General features: G+C 42.2%; 1 protein-coding gene across 2 annotated transcripts in view; it reads right to left on the reverse strand.

Annotated features, from left to right (window-relative positions):
- Positions 1 to 1,442: 1,442 nt before the first annotated feature.
- The window catches only part of edaradd (EDAR-associated death domain), a 173,090-nt gene continuing 148,350 nt past the window's right edge, over positions 1,443 to 26,182 (reverse strand). For both annotated transcript variants that reach the window (XM_034184950.1, XM_034184949.1), the window contains exon 6: positions 1,443 to 2,453. In XM_034184950.1, coding sequence (XP_034040841.1) covers positions 2,065 to 2,453 — 389 coding nt within the window. In that variant the 3' untranslated portion in view covers positions 1,443 to 2,064. The remainder of the gene's footprint in view (positions 2,454 to 26,182) is intronic.

Genomic DNA, 26,182 nt, shown 5'->3' on the forward strand with positions numbered 1-26,182 from the left:
GAATGCTTGTCATGCATAACTATTTCAAATGAGCATCGTGGGCGTGGCATATGCCCCCACTACTATGTTAAGTAGGTGTATGGTTTTATAGAATAATGAAGTCTGGAAATTATTTCTACAGTTAAAAACTGGTACTTTATCAATGATTTATGGTGTAGTTGTGTTGCAAAGATTGTCACTTTACAATTGGTATGTGGTGTATTGACGCCCATTTTCAAAATGAGATTTCCTTTAAACCATCACCAACAAATGGTTTCAGTCAGATTAGGTGTTCTTTCATTATTGCACAAAAACAAAAATCAAGATGCATCTGTAGTGGCCATATTAAGTAAGAGCTATTTTAAAAGTGAACCCTCCTCTCACCTTCCTCAGTACACCACCAAGGAATAATTTAAAGCAGATGAGGCTGTCTTTAGTTATTGTGTGGAAATTAAAATCAAGATGGTGCTATTTGACGTCAAACAATCCCCTGCCTCCAGTCTCCCCCAATTCCATGTTCATAGTAGCCATATTACATAATGGACAATAGCCACTTTGGAACGGGACATTCCTCTACTATCTCCCAGTATACCACCAAGAAATTGTTACAATCAGAAAAGTCATTCTTTTGTTATTGTGCAGAAATGATAAGTTGGATGACACTTGGATGGAGGAATTCCCTTGACGGGGTGAAAACACAATGTCCCCAACTTCACTGAGTGGGGGCATAACAACAATAAATAAGTCCTATACAGGCACTGAGGTCTATTACGCGGGTGCTTTACCCAGATACTGTCGAACGAAAGGAATGCGTGTTGACTGCCCTCAGACGGGACAACAGTCCACTGCAGCTTCCTCACAAGCCAAGGCCATAATCCATTTACAACTGGGTGGACAATGCAGATGAACTGTCTTGTCCAAGGACGCAAATTAAAATTTTTTAAATAATTTATTAAAATCTCTTCGCAAGCACTTAGCCTTTGCTAAGATAGTGGATCCACTTTCTGGTCTGGCATATCAAGATGCTGACCAAACAGTATGACTACTGCACAGATGTGCCTGGGAAAAAGATGTTTATTCTGTGAAGAAGCCAGATGTGGTGGTCCTGGGCTGGTGCGGTTACATGTTTCCTGCAATTGCGAGGCTGGTTGGAAATGACACTGGTAGCAGCTTACGGTAGCCACTCAAACATTCAGTTCAGGGACCACAGTTCTGGTTGACATCGTCAGAATATCAACAGTACTCCCCCACCCCCTCCCCCCCAAAAAGCTTGGAACATCTATGCTTTGTGTGATAAAAGTGGACATTTTACAGTCTCCCTTTGAGGTACATCTGTTCAATAATCATGGCGTTTAATCAGCATCTTGATGGATTATTTTGGCAAAAGTAAAGAGCTAATGAACACAGACTTCAACAGATTTCCAAACAAAATCCGACAGAAATAATCATTTTGTGAACACACATGAAATCTTAGGGCTTTACTTCAATTTGTGAAATTGTGAACAAAAAGTGTTACATTTATATTTTTGCTGCTTATAGGATACATAAAGTTCAACCTATGAAAAGGGTCTACCTATTCTAGACGATGTTGCGAATTAAGATCTTGTGCATGAACTAAAAAGTTACTGAAGATGTGACACGTTTTATTTAATTCTCAGGTAACAACAATTAAAAAAAATCTGATCCAACCATAAAAAACTGAAAGACATGAAACAATCTCTTTTGTAGTTAGTTTTCAAATTTGTTTTCTTATACATTTCATTTTCAGGCCAAGTTAGAGATAAATTTAATAGCTAAAGGGTATACATTTTTTGTATGTATTTTTGTGCATCCTGATCATTTCCATATATTGCAGAAGAGCATTAAATGAGCTAAACTAATTATTACTGACATTGTGACAAACACCCTCAGCGTTGGTTGGCAATAATCAAGTTAAAACATCAAAGTGTTAATCGGTAGCAAGTGCTCGTAGACTGTGACCCCACTCACTAGTTACTCATCTTAAACTGGAAAAATTCATCCATGCTGATGGAGAAGAACATGTTACAGCATGTATGACATAAATATAGAGTCAAACGCTGTGAGTTAGTGAGTCTGTTGCCAGCGTGACGGCCAGTCCTTCTCTATCCAGCTCTGCAGCAGTCGGAGCACATCAATACGCTGGTAGATGCGACAAAGTTCGGTGAGCTCGGTGACTGTTTTCTGGTTGTAGCGTAGCAGGAACTCTTGGGTGGGACTGTGAGACAGCGAGCCTTGGGTCCGATGCTCCAGCATGGTCAGTTCATCGTAGCTCATTCCCCACCGACTTGCAAAGTTCTTCCAGTTTTTGATGGTGCAGTGGTTTGGGTCCAGTTTGACTCGCAGTAAATCCAGAAGATCTTTGTCGTTCATCAGGTCGCTGATCTTGGGAGGCGGAGCCGGGCAGCAACACTTTTCACAGGAGCTGTTTAAGAAGCGCAGCTCTTTGGGGTAATCTAAAATCCAAAATGAACAATGATCAGGGAACAGAAAATGTGATTTTTTAAAAATGCTACTGTACATTAAAAACGTAAATCAACTTTCATTTATAAGTATCCAACTTCCAACAATGAACACAAGAGAGGAGACGTTTGCAAAATTAAATTTTGTGGAGAGATGGCCACTGGGTTGAGCCAGTTGTTTCCCTACACTGTATCAGCCACAACATTTTATTAAAACATATCACATACACAAGCTCTCAGAAACACAAAAACATTAAAGAAAAAGATTCACTCTTAAAAACAAATACAAAAATATTTTACATATAGAAATAAACTGCAGTCTATGAACCTTAATTGAATGAACTTGAATTTATAAATCCGCCCACTGAAGATTAAAATCATGAATCAAGCATTTTTAAAACTGTTCAAACCTGTAAGAGCTCCATGTGAATGTTTAATTAAAGTTCAAGTCTACTGGGGGGGGGGGCGCTCGAGTGCAGTGATGGAGTAGACGTATTTCAATTTCAATTCAATTTATTTTCACTTATATAGCGCCAAATCACAACAGAGTTGCCTCAAAGCGCTTCACACAGGTAAGGTCTAACCTTACCAACCCCCAGAGCAACAGTGGTAAGGAAAAACTCCCTCTGAGGAAGAAACCTCAAGCAGTCCAGACACAAAGGGGTGACCCTCTGCTTGGGCCATGCTACAACTGTAAATTACAGAACAATTCACAGAACAATTCACGGATGAATATACAAGAAATGCTATTGGCGCACAGGACAGGAGGATCGCCAACACGAATACAACTCCCATCTCTGGATGGAGCTGCACCTTAAACAGAGAGAAAAAACCAGAATCAGGCATCAGAAAGACAAAAAAATACTGTATAATTTGCCAGCATTAAACAACAAGAAAAACATAGAAATACTAAGGTGATCGCTGGCCACTAGCCCTAAACTTCACTAAAAGACCCAGAATTTAGGTAAAGTTGAGGCCGCGGCCCGCTCCAATTACTAATAAATTAATTAAAAGAGTAAAAAGCGTAAAACAAAACTGTACCAGTATGCTAGCCATATGAAAGGGAAATAAGTGCATCTTAAGTCTGGACTTGAAAATCTCCACAGAATCTGACTGTTTTATTGATGCAGGGAGATCATTCCACAGAACAGGGGCACGATAAGAGAAAGCTCTGTGATCTGCAGACTTCTTATTCACCTTAGGGACACAAAGTAGTCCTGCACCCTGAGAACGTAAAGCCCGGGCCGGTACGTAAGGTTTAATTAGGTCAGCTAGGTAGGAGGGTGCCAGTCCATTAATAATTTTATAGGTTAGTAGCAGAACCTTAAAATCTGATCTCACTGGGACAGGAAGCCAGTGAAGGGATGCCAAAATGGGTGTAATGTGGTTGTGCTTTCTGCTTTGTGTCCAAAGTCTGGCTGCAGCATTTTGAACCAATTGGAGACCCCTCATGCTAGACTGCAGTAAACCAGAAAATAGAACATTGCAGTAGTCCAATCTAGAAGAGATAAATGCATGGATCAGGGTCTCAGCAACAGCCATAGACAGGATGGGACGAATCTTCGCTATATTTCGCAGGTGGAAGAAAGCAGTCCTTGTAATATTTCTAATGTGGAGGCCAAAGGACAACGAAGGATCAAAAATTACCCCAAGGTTCCTCACTTTATCAGTGTGATGTATGACACATGAGCTGAGGCTGAACGTTAACTGGTCAAATTGATGCCGATGTCTCACTGGACCAAGAACCATCATTTCAGTCTTATCAGAGTTTAAAAGTAGGACATTTCTAGACATGCAATTTCTCACTGCTGCAAGGCAATCTTCTAAGGATTTTATGTGAACGAGATTACCAGCAGTTATCGGCATGAATAACTGAGTATCATCTGCATAGAGATCTAACAGCTGTAAAAAAAAACAAAAAAACGTTGTAATAGTGTAATTGTAACAAAATTATACAAAAGGTAAATTGTAATCAAACAAATACTTGTAGTGCAAAGTGGCAGGACAACATTCAGCAGTAATGGATATGTGCAAATTCCATGACCAGAGCAAGAATATATACAGTTGTTGATCATTGTGCAGAGAGTATGTATAAAGTGCAATATCTTCACAGCAGCTTAGGTTAGGGAGGTTAGGGAATTGGCGGGAGTGGAAAGTGAAACAGTCCAGTTTGTCTTTATGTGTGAGTGGAGGGCAGCAGGGGGAAAGGGGGCAAAGCAGGGAGGGAGTTGAGTGTCCTGACAGCCTGGTGGAAAAAGCTGTCTCTCAGCCGGCTGGTCTTGGCCTGGAGACTGCGCAGTCTCCTCCCCGACGGCAGCAGGCTGAAGAGACTACGTAATGGATGAGTGGGGTCACTTACGATCCTAGTGTTATGTGTCGGACGCAGTCGGAGCACCGACCAGCGTTTGAAGTAAGACCCAGTATAAAATAAGCAGAGCACGGTACAAAGGATAACAGAATTTAATAACATAACAGTGATGTGCTAAATTACAAACAAATGAGTGCGCGGTCTGGCGAGGTGGAATTACGGTGCGCTCCCAGCAGCACAAACGGTCCGGAGCCAGAAACAGTTCGGACCCAAGGACCCCGCCGACACCCCCCAGGTGGCCGCGACAAACCGAGTCTGTGAAAGAAGAAACCATCATGTGAGTCCACACTCCACACACAGAGAGACCACTCAAAGGTGTACATAAACAGCAAACACTTCCTGGCTTAATCACTAATCAGCTTCCCACCCTGCAGGCATGGAACACCCAGTTCACATTATCCACTGCAGTGGAAGCTGATTAAACGACTAACATAACAGCTCAATATAATAAGGTGTGAGGGACACCACATTTACTGACTGTACTAATGTTAGTCACAAAACCTACTGTACCTCAGGAAGTGTGCTGACGAGCGTGAGACCTCACCCCCTCCTCTTTCACAGACCATGGCATCAAAACCTGGTATGGTCTCTGCATCCATGATGATGAGATGGCTCTCGAGACGACGATCTCACCCGTCTGGTCACAAGGTCGAGTCTCTGGCAAATACACACTGTGTACTCCAGACTTAAATGCAACCATGCTCCAATCCATATAGATGCACCACAGGTGTGAGTCCTGACGAGCTGCACATGACCAGCCTCAGGTGATCAGGGTGAGGTCCTAATAGCTCAGCCACACAGCCACTCAGTCCTGAACGCAAGCCACCTGGAAGGAAAAACAAAAGACAGAACAGAAGACAGAAACAAAAGGCAGCCAGGCACCCCCAGCCATACAACACCTAGTGGCTTTCCGGGTGAGGCGGGTGTTGTACAGTTCTTGGAGGGGTGGGAGAGAGGTGCCCGTGATCTTCTCCGCTGCTCTCACGATGCGTTGAAGGGACCTACGGCAAGTCGCTGTGCAGGCGCCGTACCACACCGTGATGCAGCATGACAGGACACTCTCGATCGTACCCCTGTAGAACATGCACATGATGTGTGGTGTTGCGCCGACTCTTCGAAGCTTGCGGAGAAAGTAGAGGCGTTGATGAGCCCTCTTGGCCAGTGATGCGGTGTTAGTGGTCCAGGAGAGATCCTCCGACACATGCACACCCAGGAACTTGGTGCTGCTCACCCTCTCCACAGCAGCACCATCGATGGTCAGAGGGGAGTGTTGGGTGTGCACTCTCCTGAAGTCCACAACAATCTCCTTCGTCTTCTCCACATTCAAAAGGAGATTGTTGTTCTCGCACCACATGGTCAGCCGGCTGATCTCGCTCCTATAGTGGGTCTCGTCGTTGTTCCTGATGAGACCCACCACGGAAGAAACACTCAGTGCATCATGGGAACCCCCCAGCAGTCTAAGTCTATAGCAGCATAACTAAGGGATGGTTCAGGGTCACCTGATCCAGCCCTAACTATAAGCTTTAGCAAAAAGGAAAGTTTTAAGCCTAATCTTAAAAGTAGAGAGGGTGTCTGTCTCCCTGATCTGAATTGGGAGCTGGTTCCACATGAGAGGAGCCTGAAAGCTGAAGGCTCTGCCTCCCATTCTACTCTTACAAACCCTAGGAACTACAAGTAAGCCTGCAGTCTGAGAGCGAAGCGCTCTATTGGGGTGATATGGTACTATGAGGTCCCTAAGATAAGATGTTTCCAGCACAGTCGGCCCAAGAGTGGGCCACAGGTCCTTAAACAGTTTTGTTGTTATAGGATCAAGTAAACAGGTTGTTGACATTACGAGTTTTGTCAGCATGCCTAGTGAGATACTATCAAATTCTGTAAATCTAGGTAATACCTCAGTAGTGGCGTCCACCTCAATAGCAGAGTGTAGTGTCTGGGTTAAGGCATGCCGGGATATGCTTAACCTGATGTCTTCTATTTTCTTCCCAAAGTAATCCAGGAAATCTTGTGCTGTAAAAGGAGAGCGAACTACAGGTGGTTGTCCATGCATAAGTGTTGCCACCGTGTCGAACAAGAACTTTGAGTTATGCTTGTTTTTGTTGATCAAATCAGAGTAGTAGGTCCACTTTGTCGCCAATAATGCATGCTTATAGTCTATAGCATCACGCCACGCAAGGTGAAATACTTCTAATTTTGAACAACGCCATTTCCGTTCTAGACCTCTTGCTTTATGCTTGAGGTCACGCAGATAATCATTGAACCAAGGTGACTGTGATTTTGGGGAGCGCGGTTTTAACACAGGTGGTGCAATCATGTCGAGTGTAGTTTTGAGCAATGAGTTTAAACTATCCACAAGTCTGTCTACCTACTGGGTATTTGACAAATGTGAAGCTAAGACATCAGGCAGTCTAGCTTGGAGTTCAGTCTTAGTTGAGGAGTTGATGCATCGCAGTAATGATATATAAGGTTGTTATTCCACTAAGCACGGCAGCAAAACTGTAAACTTAATAAGTGAGTGATCAGACACCACTGATGTAAGAGGCATGATGTCAATATTCGTGACAGCAATACCACGTGCGAGAACCATATCCAGGGTATTTCCACTAATGTGCGTCGAATCCCGAATGCATTGCCAAAATCCTAATGCATCCACAATTTCCATAAATGATTTGCAGAGGGGATCAGAAGTGATGGTTCTGCACTCCTCTTTATATTTAAAGGTTGAAATACTGCATCCAGCTATATTTCATCCCCACTTTAACTTTTAGACTATCTGACAGCCTTTTGGCAACGGTTCTGCATCATGCCTCCCAAAAAAGAGGACAGCGACAAAACCGCTTCCCAGCTGACTTCCTCAGCTCCTAGCAATGAGGCTACATTAGCCGCCATTGCTAACCAAGGTGCCGAACTACAGAAAGTTTGCCGTCTCATGAACAATTTAAAGAACTCAATGGAAGGTCGCCTCGACTCCACTGACGCTACCGTCACAGCACTCCAAAGGGAGCATGGAGAAACTAAGCAACGTATGAATGACATGGACGAAGCTTTACCAAGAAATGACACCCAGATCACAGCACTGGAAGCTACATGCAAGGAGCTACAGGTAGCTAACGGTATGTTAAAGGCTAAGCTGAATGACCTGGAGGGACGCTCCCTCAGAATTAACATCAGCATCGTGGGCATCAAAGAGGGACAAGAAAATGGTCGCCCCTCTGAATTTGTTTCACATCTCATCCTGGAGCTACTTGGCCAGGACATTTTCAGTAAGCCTGTCAAAATAGACCGTGCACACCGCTCCTTAAGGCCCAAGCCATCACTGAACGAACGGCCAAGAGTCATCATCATCATGAAGGTACACAACAACCAGAACGTGGGTAATATTTTTAGGCTCGCCGCCAGCAAGAGCCGCTACACTACCAGGGACAAAGAGTATCCATCTTCCCGGACTACACTACCGAGGTCTCATCCCAGTGCCAGTCCTTCAACGCTGTGAGGAAAAGGCTTACTGATGCAGGTGCCAAATGCATGCTATGTTTCCCAGCCAAACTTCAAGTGGTCTACAAAAATGAAACCAACACCTTTGAATTTCCAGCTGATGCTGAACGGTTTGCTAACTCTCTGGATGAAAACACCTAACTTTTAGCTGTGATTTTATAGCTCTCCAGGTAACATCTAAAACAGCTCTTAAAGACTCTTACCTTCGTTATCACAATTAAAGTTACATATTTAAATTGTTTAGTTGATAGTTGCATCATTCTGCCCATCATGTCTCTATTTGTTTATTTTTCCAGGAAATACCTTACAAATGTCAGTGGATTATATTTGGAACTAAATTTCTATTTATTTATTTTTGATACAGTACTAAAATCTAATTGTTTATTTATTTTTTCTGTTCTTTTTTCACAAGTTTGCTAACATTTAAAATTATACTCATCTAATCTAATCTTTTCATTAGTTACTTCATCCAAACCATCAACATGTCTATTAGACCCCATTCCTATCAGGCTGCTCAAGGAAGCCCTACCATTATTTAATGCTTCGATCTTAAATATGATCAATCTATCTTTATTAGTTGGCTATGTACCACAGGCTTTTAAGGTGGCAGTAATTAAACCATTACTTAAAAAGCCATCACTGTTGTGAAAGTGTCGTGACACGGACCCACAACAGGGGGCGTAAATGAACGGACAATAGATAAGCCAAAAGTAACAATTTAATGTTGTGAATCGCACAACGACATACAGACAATAACAATATGGTGACTGTCAATCATACACCAGGTGACGTGTGGGCAGGCTCGACGATAGAAGACGCCTGGCGAGAGAAGAGCCGGATCCCACACAGCTTCCACCGCCAACGGAGCTGAAGAACACCGGAGCCGCCAAGCCCTGGGCCCCAGGTGGCCGCTGTCTTCAGCAGTCAGACCCGGTACTGCTGGCAGAGAACAGAGACAGTCCTGATGAGTGTGAGGTCGCACACTCAGTAATCCCACAGTCTGTACACAATGAGGAGGGAGAACCTCCACCTCCAATCACACACTTGTGCAGCTCCTGTCTAACCACTTATCTGGTTGGAGTGTGAAGTGAAGCCGTCGCTGATCACACCAAACGCCAATCCCACAGATAAGGAAACCACAGGAAAACGGCTGCAAAGAAGTTCAGATTATTACTCAATGTTTTAAGTCAGCAGAGAAAATTACCTGAATGGTAGCTGATTTCTCGGCGAGGAGGTGGAGTCGCAGTCCGGCCTTTATGGAGATGGTGATGAGTTGACTGAGTGGCCATATCACTCCAATAGAGCACTTCGCTCTCAGACTGCAGGCTTACTTGTAGTTCCTAGGGTTTGTAAGAGTAGAATGGGAGGCAGAGTGTTGTGTGGGCCGCCGAAGAAGAGGTACTGCTGGCCCACCACCACAAGATGGCGCCCTGCTTGAAGTGCGGGCTTCAAGCACGAGAGGGCGTCGGAGCGACCAGGAGTGACAGCTGTCACACATCATCCGTACCAGCTGTCACTCATCCACTACTCATCACCACCACCATAAAGGCCGGACTGCAACTCCACCTCCCCGCCGAGAAATCAGCTACCATTCAGGTAATTTTCTCTGCTGACTCAAAACATTGAGTATTAATCTGAACTTCTTTGCAGCCGTTTTCCTGGTGTGTCCTTATCTGTGGGATTGGCGTTTGGTGTGATCTGCGACGGCATCGCCTCACACCCCAAACCAGATAAGTGGTGAAACAGGAGCTGTACGAGTGTGTGATTGGAGGTGGAGCTGCTCCCTCCTAACTAAATACTGACTGTGGGATTACTGAGTGTGCGAACTCACACTCATCAGGACTGTCTCTGTTCTCTGCCAGCAGTACCGGGTCTGACTGCTGAAGACAGCGGCCACCTGGGGCGCAGGGCTTGGCGGCTCCGGTGTTCTTCAGCTCCGTTGGTGGTGGAAGCTGTGTGGGGATCCGGCTCTTCTCTCGCCAGGCGTCTTCTATCGTCGAGCCTGCCCACACGTCACCTGATGTATGATTGACAGTCCACCATATTGATATTGTCTGTACGTCGTTGTGCGATTGACAACATTAAATTGTTACTTTTGGCTTATCCATTGTCCGTTCATTAACGCCCCCTGTTGTGGGTCCGTGTCACGACACTTTCACAACACAGAGCCTTCAGCTTTCAGGCTCCTCTCCTGTGGAACCAGCTCCCAATTCAAATCAGGGAGACAGACACCCTCTCTACTTTTAAGATTAGGCTTAAAATTTTCCTTTTTGCTAAAGCTTATAGTTAGGGCTGGATCAGGTGACCCTGAACCATCCCTTAGTTATGCTGCTATAGACTTAGACTGCTGGGGGGTTCCCATGATGCACTGAGTGTTTCTTTCTCTTTTTGCTCTGTATGCACCACTCTGCATTTAATCATTAGTGATTGATCTCTGCTCCCCTCCACAGCATGTCTTTTTCCTGGTTCTCTCCCTCAGCCCCAACCAGTCCTAGCAGAAGACTGCCCCTCCCTGAGCCTGGTTCTGCTGGAGGTTTCTTCCTGTTAAAAGGGAGTTTTTCCTTCCCACTGTCGCCAAGTGCTTGCTCACAGGGGGTCGTTTTGACCGTTGGGGTTTTTACATAATTATTGTATGGCCTTACCTTACAATATAAAGCGCCTTGGGGCAACTGTTTGTTGTGATTTGGCGCTATATAAATAAAATTGATTGAATTGATTGATTGATTAATCGTCATATCTGGAGTAAATATAATTTATTTTGTTTATACCAATTACTTAATCTCCAAACAGAGGCACCAGCACCCCTTAGACAAACAGTACTCTTTCTTCTCTGCTGTTCATGGTAGTTTCTCCGGATTGGTTTATTTCTTAGTCAATTCTAACCTCATCTCAAACATTATTAGTTCAGCCTATAACAGCATATTAGTTTCGGACCATGCTCCACTCACTGTTAAGATTAATTTAGGTCAGCCTATGCAATGCTACAACTGGAAATTTAACCCTTCACTTATGTCAGATAAATCTTTCTGCGAAAATAGGAATGCAAAGATTTCCGATTTTTTTTACTTACCAATGATAATAACAGTTTCAGACTCAGTACTCTGGGAAACGTTTAAAGCTGTAATGAGGGGCAATATAATTTCTTTCCAATCTTAAAGAAAGAGACCAAAGTTAATGCATCTGTCTGTCATTGAGTCAGAACTATCCACATTAGAAACACATACAGGCAATCTAAATCACCAGAAACCCTTGATTCAATTTTACAAATAAAAATGGAATACAATGAAATTCTCGGAGACCAGGTTATTAACCACATTCGGAAACTTAAACAGAGGGACTTTGAGTTAGGTGATGAGGTTGACAAGCTACTTTCAAGACAGCTAAAAGGTGCTCAAGCTGAAAGAGCTTTCCATAAGATATCTTCTCCCACTGGAGAAATACTAACCAACCCAAAGCAAATTAATGAAAAATTTGCCAATAACTTTATCCAACTGTACGTCTCAGTATCCAATTCAACTAAGTGATATTGCAGGTTTCCTTAATACATTACAAATTCCTACTCTTGATGAGGCTGCCAGACTAAAAATGTATGCAGACTTTACTTTAGAAGAAATTAAGGCAGCTAGTCGTTCGTTCCCTAGTGGTAAGCTGTGTGGTCCAGATGGCTTCGGAACTGAGTTCTATAAGGCCAATATGGAGAAAGTTGCACCGCTTTTACTAAGGATGGTCAAGTGCTCTTTAGATAATGGTATTTTTCCAAAAACCATTTATGATGCACACATTTGTTTACGTTGAAAAAAGAGAAAGACAGCACTAATGTGACTTCATATCGTCCTCTGAGTCTGTTATAGAGTGATGAAAAGATTACTGCTAAAGTCTTGACAAATCGATTAAATAAAAACTTAAGCAAACTTATTCACCCTGATCAGACTGGCTTTGTCCCAGATCGGTTCCCCTTCTCTAATATGCGACGTCTGCTAAATATTATGTATTCAACCAAACTACCAAACTCCGCCATCATTTCTCTAGATGCATAACAACCCTTTGATCAAATAGAATAGAGGTATATGTCTGCAGCTCTAAAAGAATTTGGTTTCAGTGAAAAATTCAGATATCAAATCAAATCAAATCAATTTCATTTATATAGCGCCAAATCACAACAAACAGTTGCCCCAAGGCGCTTCATATTGCAAGGCAAAGCCATACAATAATTACAGAAAAACACCAACTGTCAAAATGACCCCCTGTGAGCAAGCACTTGGGGATAGTGGGAAGGAAAAACTCCCTTTTAACAGGAAGAAACCTCCAGCAGAACCAGGCTCAGGGAGGGGCAGTCTTCTGCTGGGACTGGTTGGGGCTGAGGGAGAGAACCAGGAAAAAGACATGCTGTGGTGAGGAGGAGAGATCAATCACTAATGATTAAATGCAGAGTGGTGCATACAGAGCAAAAAGAGAAAGAAACACTCAGTGCATCATGGGAACTCCCCAGCAGTCTAAGTCTATAGCAGCATAACTAAGGGATGGTTCAGGGTCACCTGATCCAGCCCTAACTATAAGCTTTAGCAAAAAGGAAAGTTTTAAGCCTAATCTTAAAAGTAGAGAGGGTGTCTGTCTCCCTGATCCGAATTGGGAGCTGGTTCCAGAGGAGAAGAGCCTGAAAGCTGAAGGCTCTGCCTCCCATTCTACTCTTACAAACCCTAGGAACTACAAGTAAGCCTACAGTCTGAGAGCGAAGCGCTCTATTGGGGTGATATGGTACTATGAGGTCCATAAGATAAGATGGGACCTGATTATTCAAAACCTTATAAGTACGAAGAAGAATTTTAAATTCTATTCTAGAATTAACAGGAAGCCAATGAAGAGAGGCCAATATGGGTGAGATATGCTCTCTCCTTCTAGTCCCCGTCAGTACTCTAGCTGCAGCATTTTGAATTAACTGAAGGCTTTTCAGGGAACTTTTACGACAACCTGATAATAATGAATTACAATTGTCCAGCCTAGAGGAAATAAATGCATGAATTATTTTTTCAGCATCACTCTGAGACAAGACCTTTCTAATTTTAGAGATATTGCGCAAATGCAAAAAAGCAGTCCTACATATTTGTTTAATATGCGCATTGAATGACATATCCTGATCAAAAATGACTCCAAGATTTCTCACAGTATTACTAGAGGTCAGGGTAATGCCATCCAGAGTAAGGATCTGGTTAGACACCATGTTTCTAAGATTTGTGGGGCCAAGTACAATAACTTCAGTTTTATCTGAGTTTAAAAGCAGGAAATTAGAGGTCATCCATGTCTTTATGTCTGTAAGACAATCCTGCAGTTTAGCTAATTGGTGTGTGTCCTCTGGCTTCATGGATAGGTAAAGCTGAGTATCATCTGCGTAACAATGAAAATTTAAGCAATGCTGTCTAATAATACTGCCTAAGGGAAGCATGTATAAAGTGAATAAAATTGGTCCTAGCACAGAACCTTGTGGAACTCCATAATTAACCTTAGTCTGTGAAGAAGTTTCCCCATTTACATGAACAAATTGTAATCTATTAGATAAATATGATTCAAACCACCGCAGCGCAGTGCCTTTAATACCTATGGCATGCTCTAATCTCTGTAATAAAATTTTATGGTCAACAGTATCAAAAGCAGCACTGAGGTCTAACAGAACAAGCACAGAGATGAGTCCACTGTCTGAGGCCATAAGAAGATCATTTGTAACCTTCACTAATGCTGTTTCTGTACTATGACGAATTCTAAACCCTGACTGAAACTCTTCAAATAGACCATTCCTCTGCAGATGATCAGTTAGCTGTTTTACAACTACCCTTTCAAGAATTTCTGAGAGAAAAGGAAGGCTGGAGATTGGCCTATAATTAGCTAAGATAGCTGGGTCAAGTGATGGCTTTTTAAGTAATGGTTTAATTACTGCCACCTTAAAAGCCTGTGGTACATAGCCAACTAATAAAGACAGATTGATCATATTTAAGATCGAAGCATTAATTAATGGTAGGGCTTCCTTGAGCAGCCTGGTAGGAATGGGGTCTAATAGACATGTTGATGGTTTGGAGGAAGTAACTAATGAAAATAACTCAGAACAATCGGAGAGAAAGAGTCTAACCAAATACCGGTATCACTGAAAGCAGCCAAAGAGACGATATGTCTTTGGGATGGTTATGAGTAATTTTTTCTCTAATAGTTAAAATTTTATTAGCAAAGAAAGTCATGAAGTCATTACTAGTTAAAGTTAAAGGAATACTCGGCTCAATAGAGCTCTGACTCGTTGTCAGCCTGGCTACAGTGCTGAAAAGAAACCTGGGGTTGTTCTTATTTTCTTCAATTAGTGATGAGTAGTAAGATGTCCTAGCTTTACGGAGGGCTTTTTTTTATAGAGCAACAGACTCTTTTTCCAGGCTAAGTGAAGATCTTCTAAATTAGTGAGACGCCATTTCCTCTCCAACGTACGGGTTATCTGCTTTAAGCTGTGAGTTTGTGAGTTATACCACGGACTCAGGCACTTCTGATTTAAGGCTCTCTTTTTCAGAGGAGCTACAGCATCCAACGTTGTCCTCAATGAGGATATAAAACTACTGACGAGATAATCTATCTCACTCACAGAGTTTAGGTAGCTACTCTGCCCTGTGTTGGTATATGGCATTGGAGAACATAAAGAAGGAATCATATCCTTAAACCTAGTTACAGCGCTTTCTGAAAGACTTCTACTGTAATGAAACTTATTCCCCACTACTGGGTAGTCCATCAGAGTAAATGTAAATGTTATTAAGAAATGATTAGACAGAAGGGGTTTTCAGGGAATACTGTTAAGTCTTCAATTTCCATACCATAAGTCAGAACAAGATCTAAGGTATGATTAAAGTGGTGGGTGGACTCATTTACATTTTGAGCAAAGCCAATCGAGTCTAACAATAGATTAAATGCAGTGTTGAGGCTGTCACTCTCAGCATCTGTGTGGATGTTAAAATCGCCCACTATAATTATCTTATCTGAGCTAAGCACTAAGTCAGACAAAAGGTCCGAAAATTCACAGAGAAACTCACAGTAACGACCAGGAGGACGATAGATAACAACAAATAAAACTGGTTTTTGGGACTTCCAATTTGGATAGACAAGACTAAGAGACAAGCTTTCAAATGAATTAAAGCTCTGTCTGGGTTTTTGATTTATTAATAAGCTGGAGTGGAAGATTGCTGCTAATCCTCCGCCTCGGCCCGTGCTACGAGCATTCTGGCAGTTAGTGTGACTCGGGGGTGTTGACTCATTTAAACTAACATATTCATCCTGCTGTAACCAGGTTTCTGTAAGGCAGAATAGATCAATATATTGATCCATTATTATATCATTTACTAACAGGGACTTAGAAGAGAGAGATCTAATGTTTAATAGACCACATTTAACTGTTTTAGTCTGTGGTGCAGTTGAAGGTGCTATATTATTCTTTCTTTTTGAATTTTTAATGCTTAAATAGATTTTTACTGGTTGTTGGTGGTCTGGGAGCAGGCACCGTCTCTACGGGGATGGGGTATTGAGGGGATGGCAGGGGGAGAGAAGCTGCAGAGAGGTGTGTAAGACTACAACTCTGCTTCCTGGTCCCAACCCTGGATAGTCACGGTTTGGAGGATTTAAGAAAATTGGCCAGATTTCTAGAAATGAGAGCTGCTCCATCCAAAGTGGGATGGATGCCGTCTCTCCTAACAAGACCAGGTTTTCCCCAGAAGCTTTGTCAATTATCTATGAAGCCCACCTCATTTTTTGGACACCACTCAGACAGCCAGCAATTCAAGGAGAACATGCGGCTAAACATGTCACTCCCGGTCCGATTGGGGAGGGGCCCAGAGAAAACTACAGAGTCCGACATTGTTTTTGCAAAGTTACACACCGATTCAATATTAATTTTAGTGACCTCCGATTGGCGTAACCGGGTGTCATTATTGCCGACGTGAATTACAATCTTACCAAATTTACGCTTAGCCTTAGCCAGCAGTTTCAAATTTCCTTCAATGTCGCCTGCTCTGGCCCCCGGAAGACAATTGACTATGGTTGCTGGTGTCGCTAACTTCACATTTCTCAAAACAGAGTCGCCAATAACCAGAGTTTGATCCTCAGCGGGTGTGTCACCGAGTGGGGAAAAACGGTTAGAGATGTGAACGGGTTGGCGGTGTACACGGGGCTTCTGTTTAGGACTACGCTTCCTCCTCACAGTCACCCAGTCGGCCTGCTTTCCCGGCTGCTCGGGATCTGCCGGGAGGGAACTAACGGCGGCTAAGCTACCTTGGTCCGCACCGACTACAGGGGCCTGGCTAGCTGTAGGATTTTCCAAGGTGCGGAGACGAGTCTCCAATTCGCCCAGCCTGGCCTACAAAGCTACGAATAAGCTACACTTATTACAAGTACCATTACTGCTAAAGGAGGCCGAGGAATAACTAAACATTTCACACCCAGAGCAGAAAAGTGCGGGAGAGACAGGAGAAACCACCATGCTAAACCGGCTAAGAGCTAGTAGCTGCGCTAAGCTAGCGGATTCCTAAAAACATGCAAAGTGAATAATGTGTAAATAATTTAGAGGTGATTCAGCAGAGGGAGTGCTTTAGTTAAGCCACGTGAAGATTACACTGTGAAACAAATCGTTATCTAGTTAACTAGCTCAATCTAACTGCGCAGATTAAACAGCTAACAGATACAGCAAAACACCGCTGTGCTCCGGAACAGGAAGTGATACAATACCGCAGTGAGAGCCAACCACCAGTCGTAAGGAGATACCCTTTGATATATTTTAAAAATGCTTTATGCCTGTCCTAAATCCTCTGTTCTTACTAACCATGAGCAGTCTCCTCCATTTTTGCTACAACGTGGTACCAGACAGGGATGCTGCCTTTCTCCTATGTCTTTTGCCTTAGTGCTTGAGCCTCTCGCTATTTCCGTGAGAATGAACCCTCAAATTACAGGAATACGGTGTGGTTCCTCTGAGTCTGTCATACATTTGTACGCAGATGATGTCATCCTAACTCTGTCTGATGCTATCCTCCCTCTCCTTAATCTGATCAGTTACTTTGGTCAGCTCTCCTGGTTTACAATCAATTGGGGTAAAAGTCTACTCGTGCCCCTCTTTGCTTCCTCCACAGTTTACCCTTCAAAATCTCCAAATAAAATTTAGTTTATCTAGGAATTAATCCTAAATGTCTTTTTAGGCTTAACTACCTAGATCAGATTGATAAACTAAAAACGAGGATAGAGAAATGTAAACTCCTCCCTCTTTCCCTTATAGGGTGACTCAACATAATTAAGATGGTTGTGCGTCCCAAATTCATTTACGTTTTTCAAAATGTCCCAATCTTCCTTAGGTCTTCCTTTTTCAGAACAATTGAATCGATTATACCTTTTATGTGGGCCAATAAACCACTTCCTATTTCTATACTATATTTACAAAAGCCCACAAGTGAGGGTGGACTGGGTCTGCCTATTATTCGTCATTATTACTGGGCATGTAATGCTAGGGTATTGATTTTTTGGAGTCATGTTCCAGCCAGAGCAAAGCAGGTCAGCTGTTCTTCTCCTATCTGGCCAATATTTGAATCTGATAATGCTTTATCTCTCACAGAAGCCTCACTGTCTGCTGTCTTGTTATCTAACTTAAATATACCTCAAAAAAGTTAAAGACTGATTTTGTTCTCCGCAATTCTCTCAAGACCCTTAAACAAACCAGGGGTGTGCTGGGTCTTGGAACATCAATCTATGCTCCTATCTGTCACAATCCCTCCTTTAAGCCTGGTCTAATGGACATTGTGTTTCCCCAGTGGTCTGATAAAGGTTTTTTCAACTGTCAAGGATCTATATATTAATGGCTGATTTGCATCTTATGCTCAACTGCAGTTGAAGTACAATTTACCAAAAGGACATTTCTTTTGTTACCTTCAAATAACAAACTTCATGAGGCCTACTTTCCCCAACTTCGACACAATGCCAAACAACACAATTTTTATGATCTTATGATAAAATCTCCCACGTCAAAACAACTGATCACAAACCGAGTCAAAGTTTTTTTCAGTGGCAACTCCATCTCTTCATATCAAAGATGCCTGGGTTAAAGACACTGATATGGACATCTCAGATGATCTGTGGGCAAAAGGACTGTGTGGGATAAAATCTTGTTCGATCAATGCAAGACTTCATCTAATTCAGTTTAAAGTCATTCACCGTCTGCACTACTCTAAGCCCAAATTACACAGAATCTACCCTAATGTATCTGCCAAATGTGACAGATGTAAAATAAGTGATGGGACCTTGGCTTATCTACTCTGGTCTTGTCCAAAACTCAAGGGATTCTGGTCAGACATATTTCAGATGTTCAGTGTCACATGTAAGAAAATGTTATCTCCTGATTGTCATGTTATTATTCTGGGCTGCTCTGAGTATTCTTTAACCCTTCCACCTACCCTGCAACAAGCCCTAAAGTTTGGCCTGGTTACAGCAAAAAGAGCAATTCTGAGAGTGGAAGTCCGTTGCTCCTCCCTCTTTTAAAGCCTGGATCAATGACATGGTGGCTTGCTTATATTTATAAGAGATTCGATATAATCTGTCCAATTTGCAATTTAAATTCCTAAAGATCTGACCCTTTATTGAATATATAAAAAAAGAAAAAGTACAATCAATTATCTAAATATTTCTACATAACTTGTGTTGTACTGTGCAATGCCAAATATTATTTAAAGTGTTGTTGTTGGTCATATATATCCTTGCTCCTTGTTCTGAAACAAGTCAACAATTTACAGACTTTACACTTGGACCTTCAATTCAATCTTGGACTTAATTCCTGTACTGTCACCCTTTTAAATATTTTGTTATGGACTGACACGGACTCTGATTTTACTTCCCTGTACTGTGTATGGTAGTGTGTACATTTGTTTTTTTTTTTCAGTCTGTCTTTTGCTCTGTTTGTACTTTAAAACAGAGCCAGCACAAATGATTTGCGCAATTGGGAGGGCAGCAGCACCTGAATCCAGGTGGACTACACAGAGTGCAAGTCAAATGCAGACATAAACCTTCCCACATGAAAAATAAAGACAGAATAACATAAAAAAGACAAGGAATAAAATTAACACAGCACGAAACCCCACAATGCCGCACACGAGCTCTGGGTAGAGAGGCTTGTGCAGGACTAGTATCTCCTTCCCTCTCCCAGCCTCCTGCTGAATGTCGGACTGTTACCACCCGCACCCGCAATGTGTGTGTTACACGCCCACCCAGTCCCACAATGGGCCTGTCCAGTCCTGCCCGTACCCCCAACAAAACACTGAGAATTTATGCGCGTGTAAATAGTGCTGCATTCATAATGTGTCTCCTTAGGCCATTAATAATGTGATTTATGTGGTTGATTGTTTCGATTCCCTGGCCTGTATGTCTTATGATGCAGTAGTCAGAAAAGACAGTCTCATGTGACAGGTGAACTTGCAGTGAGCGACTTGTCACATGAGACCGTGAATGCAACACCTTGCAACTCGCTCCCTCTCTCTCTTTCTCTCTCTCTCTGGATCAGCTGTGTATAGCTGCCACCATGCTGGATTGGCAGGCTCATGCATGAGCCATGAGGTGAACAGATGAGATGTGTGGATGAAGCAGGCACAGGTTTGCACAGCGCTGCGATCAGCTGTTATCCTGGCCGAAGTGACAGGAGCAGGAGTCCATGTGATTGTCGGTTGCCTGTACAAAGCGCCGGTGGCCTTCACTGTCACATGGGTGTGGCCATGGTGCCAACTCCGTCATTGTATTACGTGACTGATCCATATATAATGATTTCTAACATATCTGTCAAAAGGGTGATTAGTCCAGCCCGGCTGCAAGCTGGCTGACGTGCACAAGTGGTTCCATCTGGTGCCGTTCCAGAGGATATTATTTATCATATTAATACTGTGATGGCTCTGTAATACAGTTGCAATGTCAGTCCTCCATATGGGTCAAATGTTGTAACACTTGTATGATGTGAAATAGAGCTGTAACATCCCCTGCAGCTGTGCATGGTGTGGCGTGGCTCTGAGACGCACTGACTCGCTGCATCTGTGATCCCAGTATAACGTCAAAAATGGGCATGTAATCACACATCCACTGTTAGTCCACCTCATGTGTTAGAGGATTCATCTGTATAATCATGTAATCATGGCTGTTAGACCCTGTCCACATGGTCGCAGTCTGTGACAATGTATCATGGAGATGAACTAACTCGCTGTGACACATGGTGTATTCAGTGTGATTGAGCAATGTTCACATCTAGTGCACATGATGAATGCCTGCCATAGAATTTGTACATTACAGTATTTCCTTTGTGCACCAAACAGGATTTTTGGGGGGGGTTGGGCTCGTTCAACAGGGCACAGTCAGGACATGCCAAAGCAATCAGACTGCTCCAAATGCTGGTGGGTTGCCAATTTGTATGCCAGTTTGAGTGTCATTAGGGCTAGCAGTCACACAGCAGAATGACTGCCATACGAATATTCCTCAGTTCATCTGAGGAATATTCACATGACGTCATCGTATCCCAACATTCCATGTGCGGTGCCATTTTTCAGGGCAGCTTTTAGTCACAATAAGTGCGATTATATCTTATTCTTGGCAGTTTCTGATAGCAATGGTTTATACCTGTGTTTTGAATGGATGTCGGAATCACTCCGACAACCCAGTGAGACATAAATTTCTGTCGACACCAGCAGTACGTGTGACCAAGGGTGAGAGGACAGAGAAACTTAGTAAATGATGAACGATGTGGATTGCTTGCATCAACCGAAAAGACTTCATGCCTTCCAAGCACTCCAAAGTGTGCTCAGATCATTTTGTTTCAGGTAAGAAGACATACCATATATCTTGTATTTGTTATTCCTTTGTTTTAATATCAAGACACCCCCCCCCCCCCCCCCCCCCCCCCGGTAACTGGACCTTTCATAGACCAAAAAAAAAAAAAAAAAAAAAAAAAGACACAATGGGCCTCATGTATCAAAGTTGCGTACGGCAATATTTGAGCGTATATGGGGTGTACGCCAAAACGGCTGCACTACTTGGCATTTATCAATGTGGTCGTTGGCGTACGCTGCGCTGAAAATATACACCAGGTCGAGAGGTGGCGTAAATTATACACCAAAATGAACCAGCGCTGGAATCCACATAAAAATGAAGATGATCAACATGATAAACAGTGCCATTATACAAATCAATGCATATGTTACATAAATAACACTTTCCTGATTATACTACATAATAATCAATACAAATCCCGCTTTTGCAGGACTGTTATGGAGCACGATCCGTGGCTACAACGCTGACTGCAAAGAAAGCGCTGCTCACCTTTTTCTCCAGACTTCGAGCCTGGAGCCAGAGCAGCGCTGAGCTTAACTTTATGTGGTGTGATCGTTTTAGACTATGAAATTGATAATAACAACTGTCGTTTTGTCATTCCCTTAATTCACCCGTGCTGCAATCAGGTTTTGTCGTCTCCATTCGGTTGTCACAATAAAATAAATACAGAAATACATTTAAAAAATAAAGAAATCTGACAGATTAGGCGTGTCTTATTAATTGAGCGAGCAAATATCCACATGTCAAGAATTATTGACATGTGAAAAGAGAATACAGTGGTCTGTCGCTATAACGCTGTTCACCTGTCGTGGCCTTGGAGTCTCGCGGAGTATTTAGTCCAATTCTGCATGGCTTTTTTTTTTTTACAGTGTTCTGTGTTCTGCGTATCTGTTTATAAGAATCTTGTCACCCAGAAGAAAAAAGAGCACCAACAACTACTCATAACTGTGTTTGTCACTCGGACACCTGCAGCGAGATGTGAGTGGGAAAAGGTGCGGCGTCAGGATGCAGAGGCGCGATATGTGACATACTGGTGAGTCACTATTAATAATTTCTTATGTGTCCGACCTCGTTCGTTGATCATTAAAATTAATTCGTTAGTTCTAAATGCCATCATAATTATTTATAGGAAAACTTTCTATTTTTATTTCTCAAACAAATGTTTGGGCCTGAAACAGTTTGGTATTATTTTCCTACTAAGGTTTGAACTTTCAGAGTGTTTACACACGAGAGAAAAGTGAGAAAATGTTCATGCCTGATTGGGAAAGTGTATAAACTGTGTAGTTAGGGGTTTTACAGCTTTGAAACGTCTATAATAATTGTAAAAAATAACGCTGCGTAACGTCGCGGTTTCGCGTATTTCGGGCTATTTTTTAGAACGTAACTCCAGCGATTAATGAGGGACCACTGTAACATTTTATTGATTATATACTACAAAACAATTGATACGACGGCCGCTTTTGACGCTCTATTGGCACGCGTCGTGATTGGTGAAGTTCTTTTTCATTGCCGTCTTCCTGGCTTCCATGTCGTAAAATGAGGGTGTGTCTGAAGCAGAGTCTGAATATTTATGGGCGTGTTTATTATAATTACGATCGTTTCCACCCGCCGCATTTATCAAGATCACGTCAGGCATACGTACGCCAGAAATGGGCAGGTGCGCACTGCTTGATACATGTCACGGCGACTTTGGTGTATTTCAAGTTTATGCCGTAAATTTACGCCACAAGTGCGCAACACTGATACATGAGGCCCAATATGAACACTTACTTTAGCAAGAAGGCTCTTGTTGTTCAATGCATCATTCACCCAGCTGCAAATGAATTGGTTGTATGCCTCTTGCGATTTGTAGGCCTTTAACTGCTCCAATGTGTAAGAACTTTTACTCTTCACAAGATAATTAACAATGTCTGGAAAAGTAATTTCATGAAATCCATCTATGTCTTTGGACCATTCTCCGCCAGTCAAGTCCTCATAAGGATCGTTTCTGCCAACTAATTTCAGCTTACACTCTTATCTCTCCTTAGAAACTGGATCTAACGTGTCTCTATGTTTAACTTTTGTTTTCGTCGTCATCCAGATCATGTTTACACATCCACGTGTCGTGACCTTCTGCTTTTTTTTTTGCTTGCCTCGCAAAATGGCAGACACGCGAACAGCCCGGATGTAAACAAAGGAGTACTGTCTGAAAAATTTGAATGTAGTTCGTAGCAGCACAAATTACACGAATGTTTTAATATCAATTCGCACGGCCTTCATGCGATTCCTGGTGCAGGTCGAATGCAGTTTGACTGCAGGTCAAATTGGACTGACGTTCAAATGTCTATTCCTACGGCAGTACGAATGCGGTACGACTTACACGAATGTTGCTTGAATGTCAATTCGTACGGCAGTCGTGCAATTTGTGCTCTCGTGTGATGGGGGTGTAAAGCAAGTTACTTCAGTATAAAAACAGATATTTCACCTACATGTGTTGCTGAGCACCAGGAAACACAGCAGAAACCAACACAAAGCTAATCCATGCGCTGTGGAAGTGGCAATATAAAAAGAAAAAAATTCTGGTGTTTTGTTTTTAAAACAAACAAACAAAAAAGAAAAAATGTGTCCAAAGGCATGGACATCCAAACGAGTTATTGCTCTCAAAAACACTTTATTTCCAGACCAAATAACGGTTGATGTCGTTGAATAGGTGGCTGGTGGAATTTTGTGGACAGCGATTTAGTTTAATTGATAACTGGCCTTGTTTTTGGGGTCACCGTGGCTTGCTGATACTGGACATCCTTCACCCTGCCGGGGAATGCGTCGCCATCTTACCTGCGAACATAGAGAGAGCTCTACAGGGAGGGCAACATTAGGACTTTACAGCAGGCCATGGCCATGGTGATTAGAGAACCTGTGGGGCCTACATCTAATGTGGTCATGGAATCCATTAGCTTAGTGGGAAAATTAGCATAGAAAATCCACTATGGTGACAGTGCAGTTTATGTGGAAAATTTGTCAAGCTGTGGACTGCTTCCGCAGGCGTGTCCATAAAGAGCATAGAGGGATATGTTCTGCAAACTTAATACCCATTACTACATTGGATGACATTAAAATTTAAGATACTCCACGGGCAGTGGTGGGCACAGATAACCAAAAAATTAACTTTGATAACAGATAATCAGATAACTGAAAAGTTATCTTTGATAAAGATAAAACGATAAACCAGCCAAAAATGTATCGAAGTTACAGATAACTAATAACCGATAAATTCCAGCATTGTCTCTGGTATAGTTGCAACTACTAACATGCTGATTTTGAGCTTTAATACCGGGATCGCTTCTGGAAGCATCAAAAGCGACAACAGACCCAAACAACGAATCAGCACTTCTGTCTTTCAGCATCCTGCTCCCTGCTGGAAGCTCCAGTTTACTACATGGCTTCCAGCATAGATGCAACTGAGAAGAGCCAAAAAGCTCAACTCTAACCAATCACAGCGCTGCCATCAGGCCGAGGTCTTGGAGTCCTGAGCCCTCCTGAGTTATGGTTTAGTGTATAAATAAAATGAATACTGATAGAATAACTCCATTAATGTCAATTCTGTCATTTGTGCAAAGTTAAGATATAAATATATCTTTTAATGTTGAATAATGCACTAAATCTGAAGTTTTGCAACAAACACAGACAGATGGCATTCTGGGTAAAATGTGCCCCCGCTACACTGATTGGTTGATCAATTCTATGAAAACCAACACAGTAATGTGAGGTGTGTCGTGTGTTGGTGTTTACAGATAAATGTGCTTTTGTAAAATATGCCATTTTTATTTGTAAAAAAAAAAAAAAAGCCAAGTTGTAATTAGATAACCATCTGATATAACTGGTGTCAAAATAAATAGGACACTGCCAACTACTGGTGCCAGTGAGAGTTTTGGCCCTTTTCCAGCTGATTTTTCATTCGTGTGAGAATTTTTTGGATAGCACCGAGTTTCAGGTTAATTGCGTGTCCTGCATCGTTTAGTATACATGGAGTAATGAGCTGCGTTTAACATCTCACGACCACCTCCTGATCGCCAATCGTATGGTCAGATGAAAATCAAACCTGTTTGATATTCTTGTGCCTGTGCAAACACCGCAGAGCTGTCTTGTAATGTTTTTTTGTTTTGTTTTGTTTTTGAACTTTGATGTCTCCCATCAAGAGTTTTTGTAAATTAAGTTTGGGAAAAAAAAAGCTTCTGTTTATGTCAACGTCGAGTCCGACGTGTGGTTTTTCAATATATAATGTGTGTGAGAACATAAATCGGGTGCTCTGAACTTTTACACCGTGCGGTTCTGTTGTGGTACAGTGTCTGCTCAGTATCTGAGCACTGCCATGAACACTACTGGCCAGTAGATGGCAGTAGAGACCTTGAAAACGTGCCAAAACAAAATTCCAGATAATCTGTGTTGCTACTTGCTATGTTTAAGATGCGTGGAATTTAATAAAAGCAAACACAAAAAAAAAACATCTATAAACCCAGAGAATATATTCACAAGAGTTTTAGGCACTAGAGTTTAATGCTGTTGTCCTGATCAGAGTGTCTCAAATGCATTCTCCTGTCGTGAACGTACTGAGATTACCGTACTGAGATTACCCTATCCTACCGATAATGCACTGCTGGGCACAGCATGCCCACACTAAAACCTTAAAAATTAGCACATTACTTTAAAACTAAAACATATATCTGATATTTTCACTTTATAAAACTTCAGAAGTGACGTTAATTTAAATAACTTGTCCGAAATAAGTTTGGTTAAAATTTGAACCATAAATTAAAAATGTATGCCTCTGGATGATGGGTGATATTGGCCACATATCAGTATAGTGTTAAAAGAAATATTGATTTTTTTTTTTTTTGGTGACCAGTTCTCCTTTGCCTGCAGAGGATAGAGTGGTTTCTTCTTAAAGCAGCTCTTCTCTGTTTTGCAGAGGGTAGAACTACACATCTGTTCACCTTTGTTTACCACATTAACGGTCTAAAAATTATCTGAC

Source organism: Thalassophryne amazonica, chromosome 13 (assembly GCF_902500255.1).
Source record: "Thalassophryne amazonica chromosome 13, fThaAma1.1, whole genome shotgun sequence".
NCBI lineage: Eukaryota > Metazoa > Chordata > Actinopteri > Batrachoidiformes > Batrachoididae > Thalassophryne > Thalassophryne amazonica.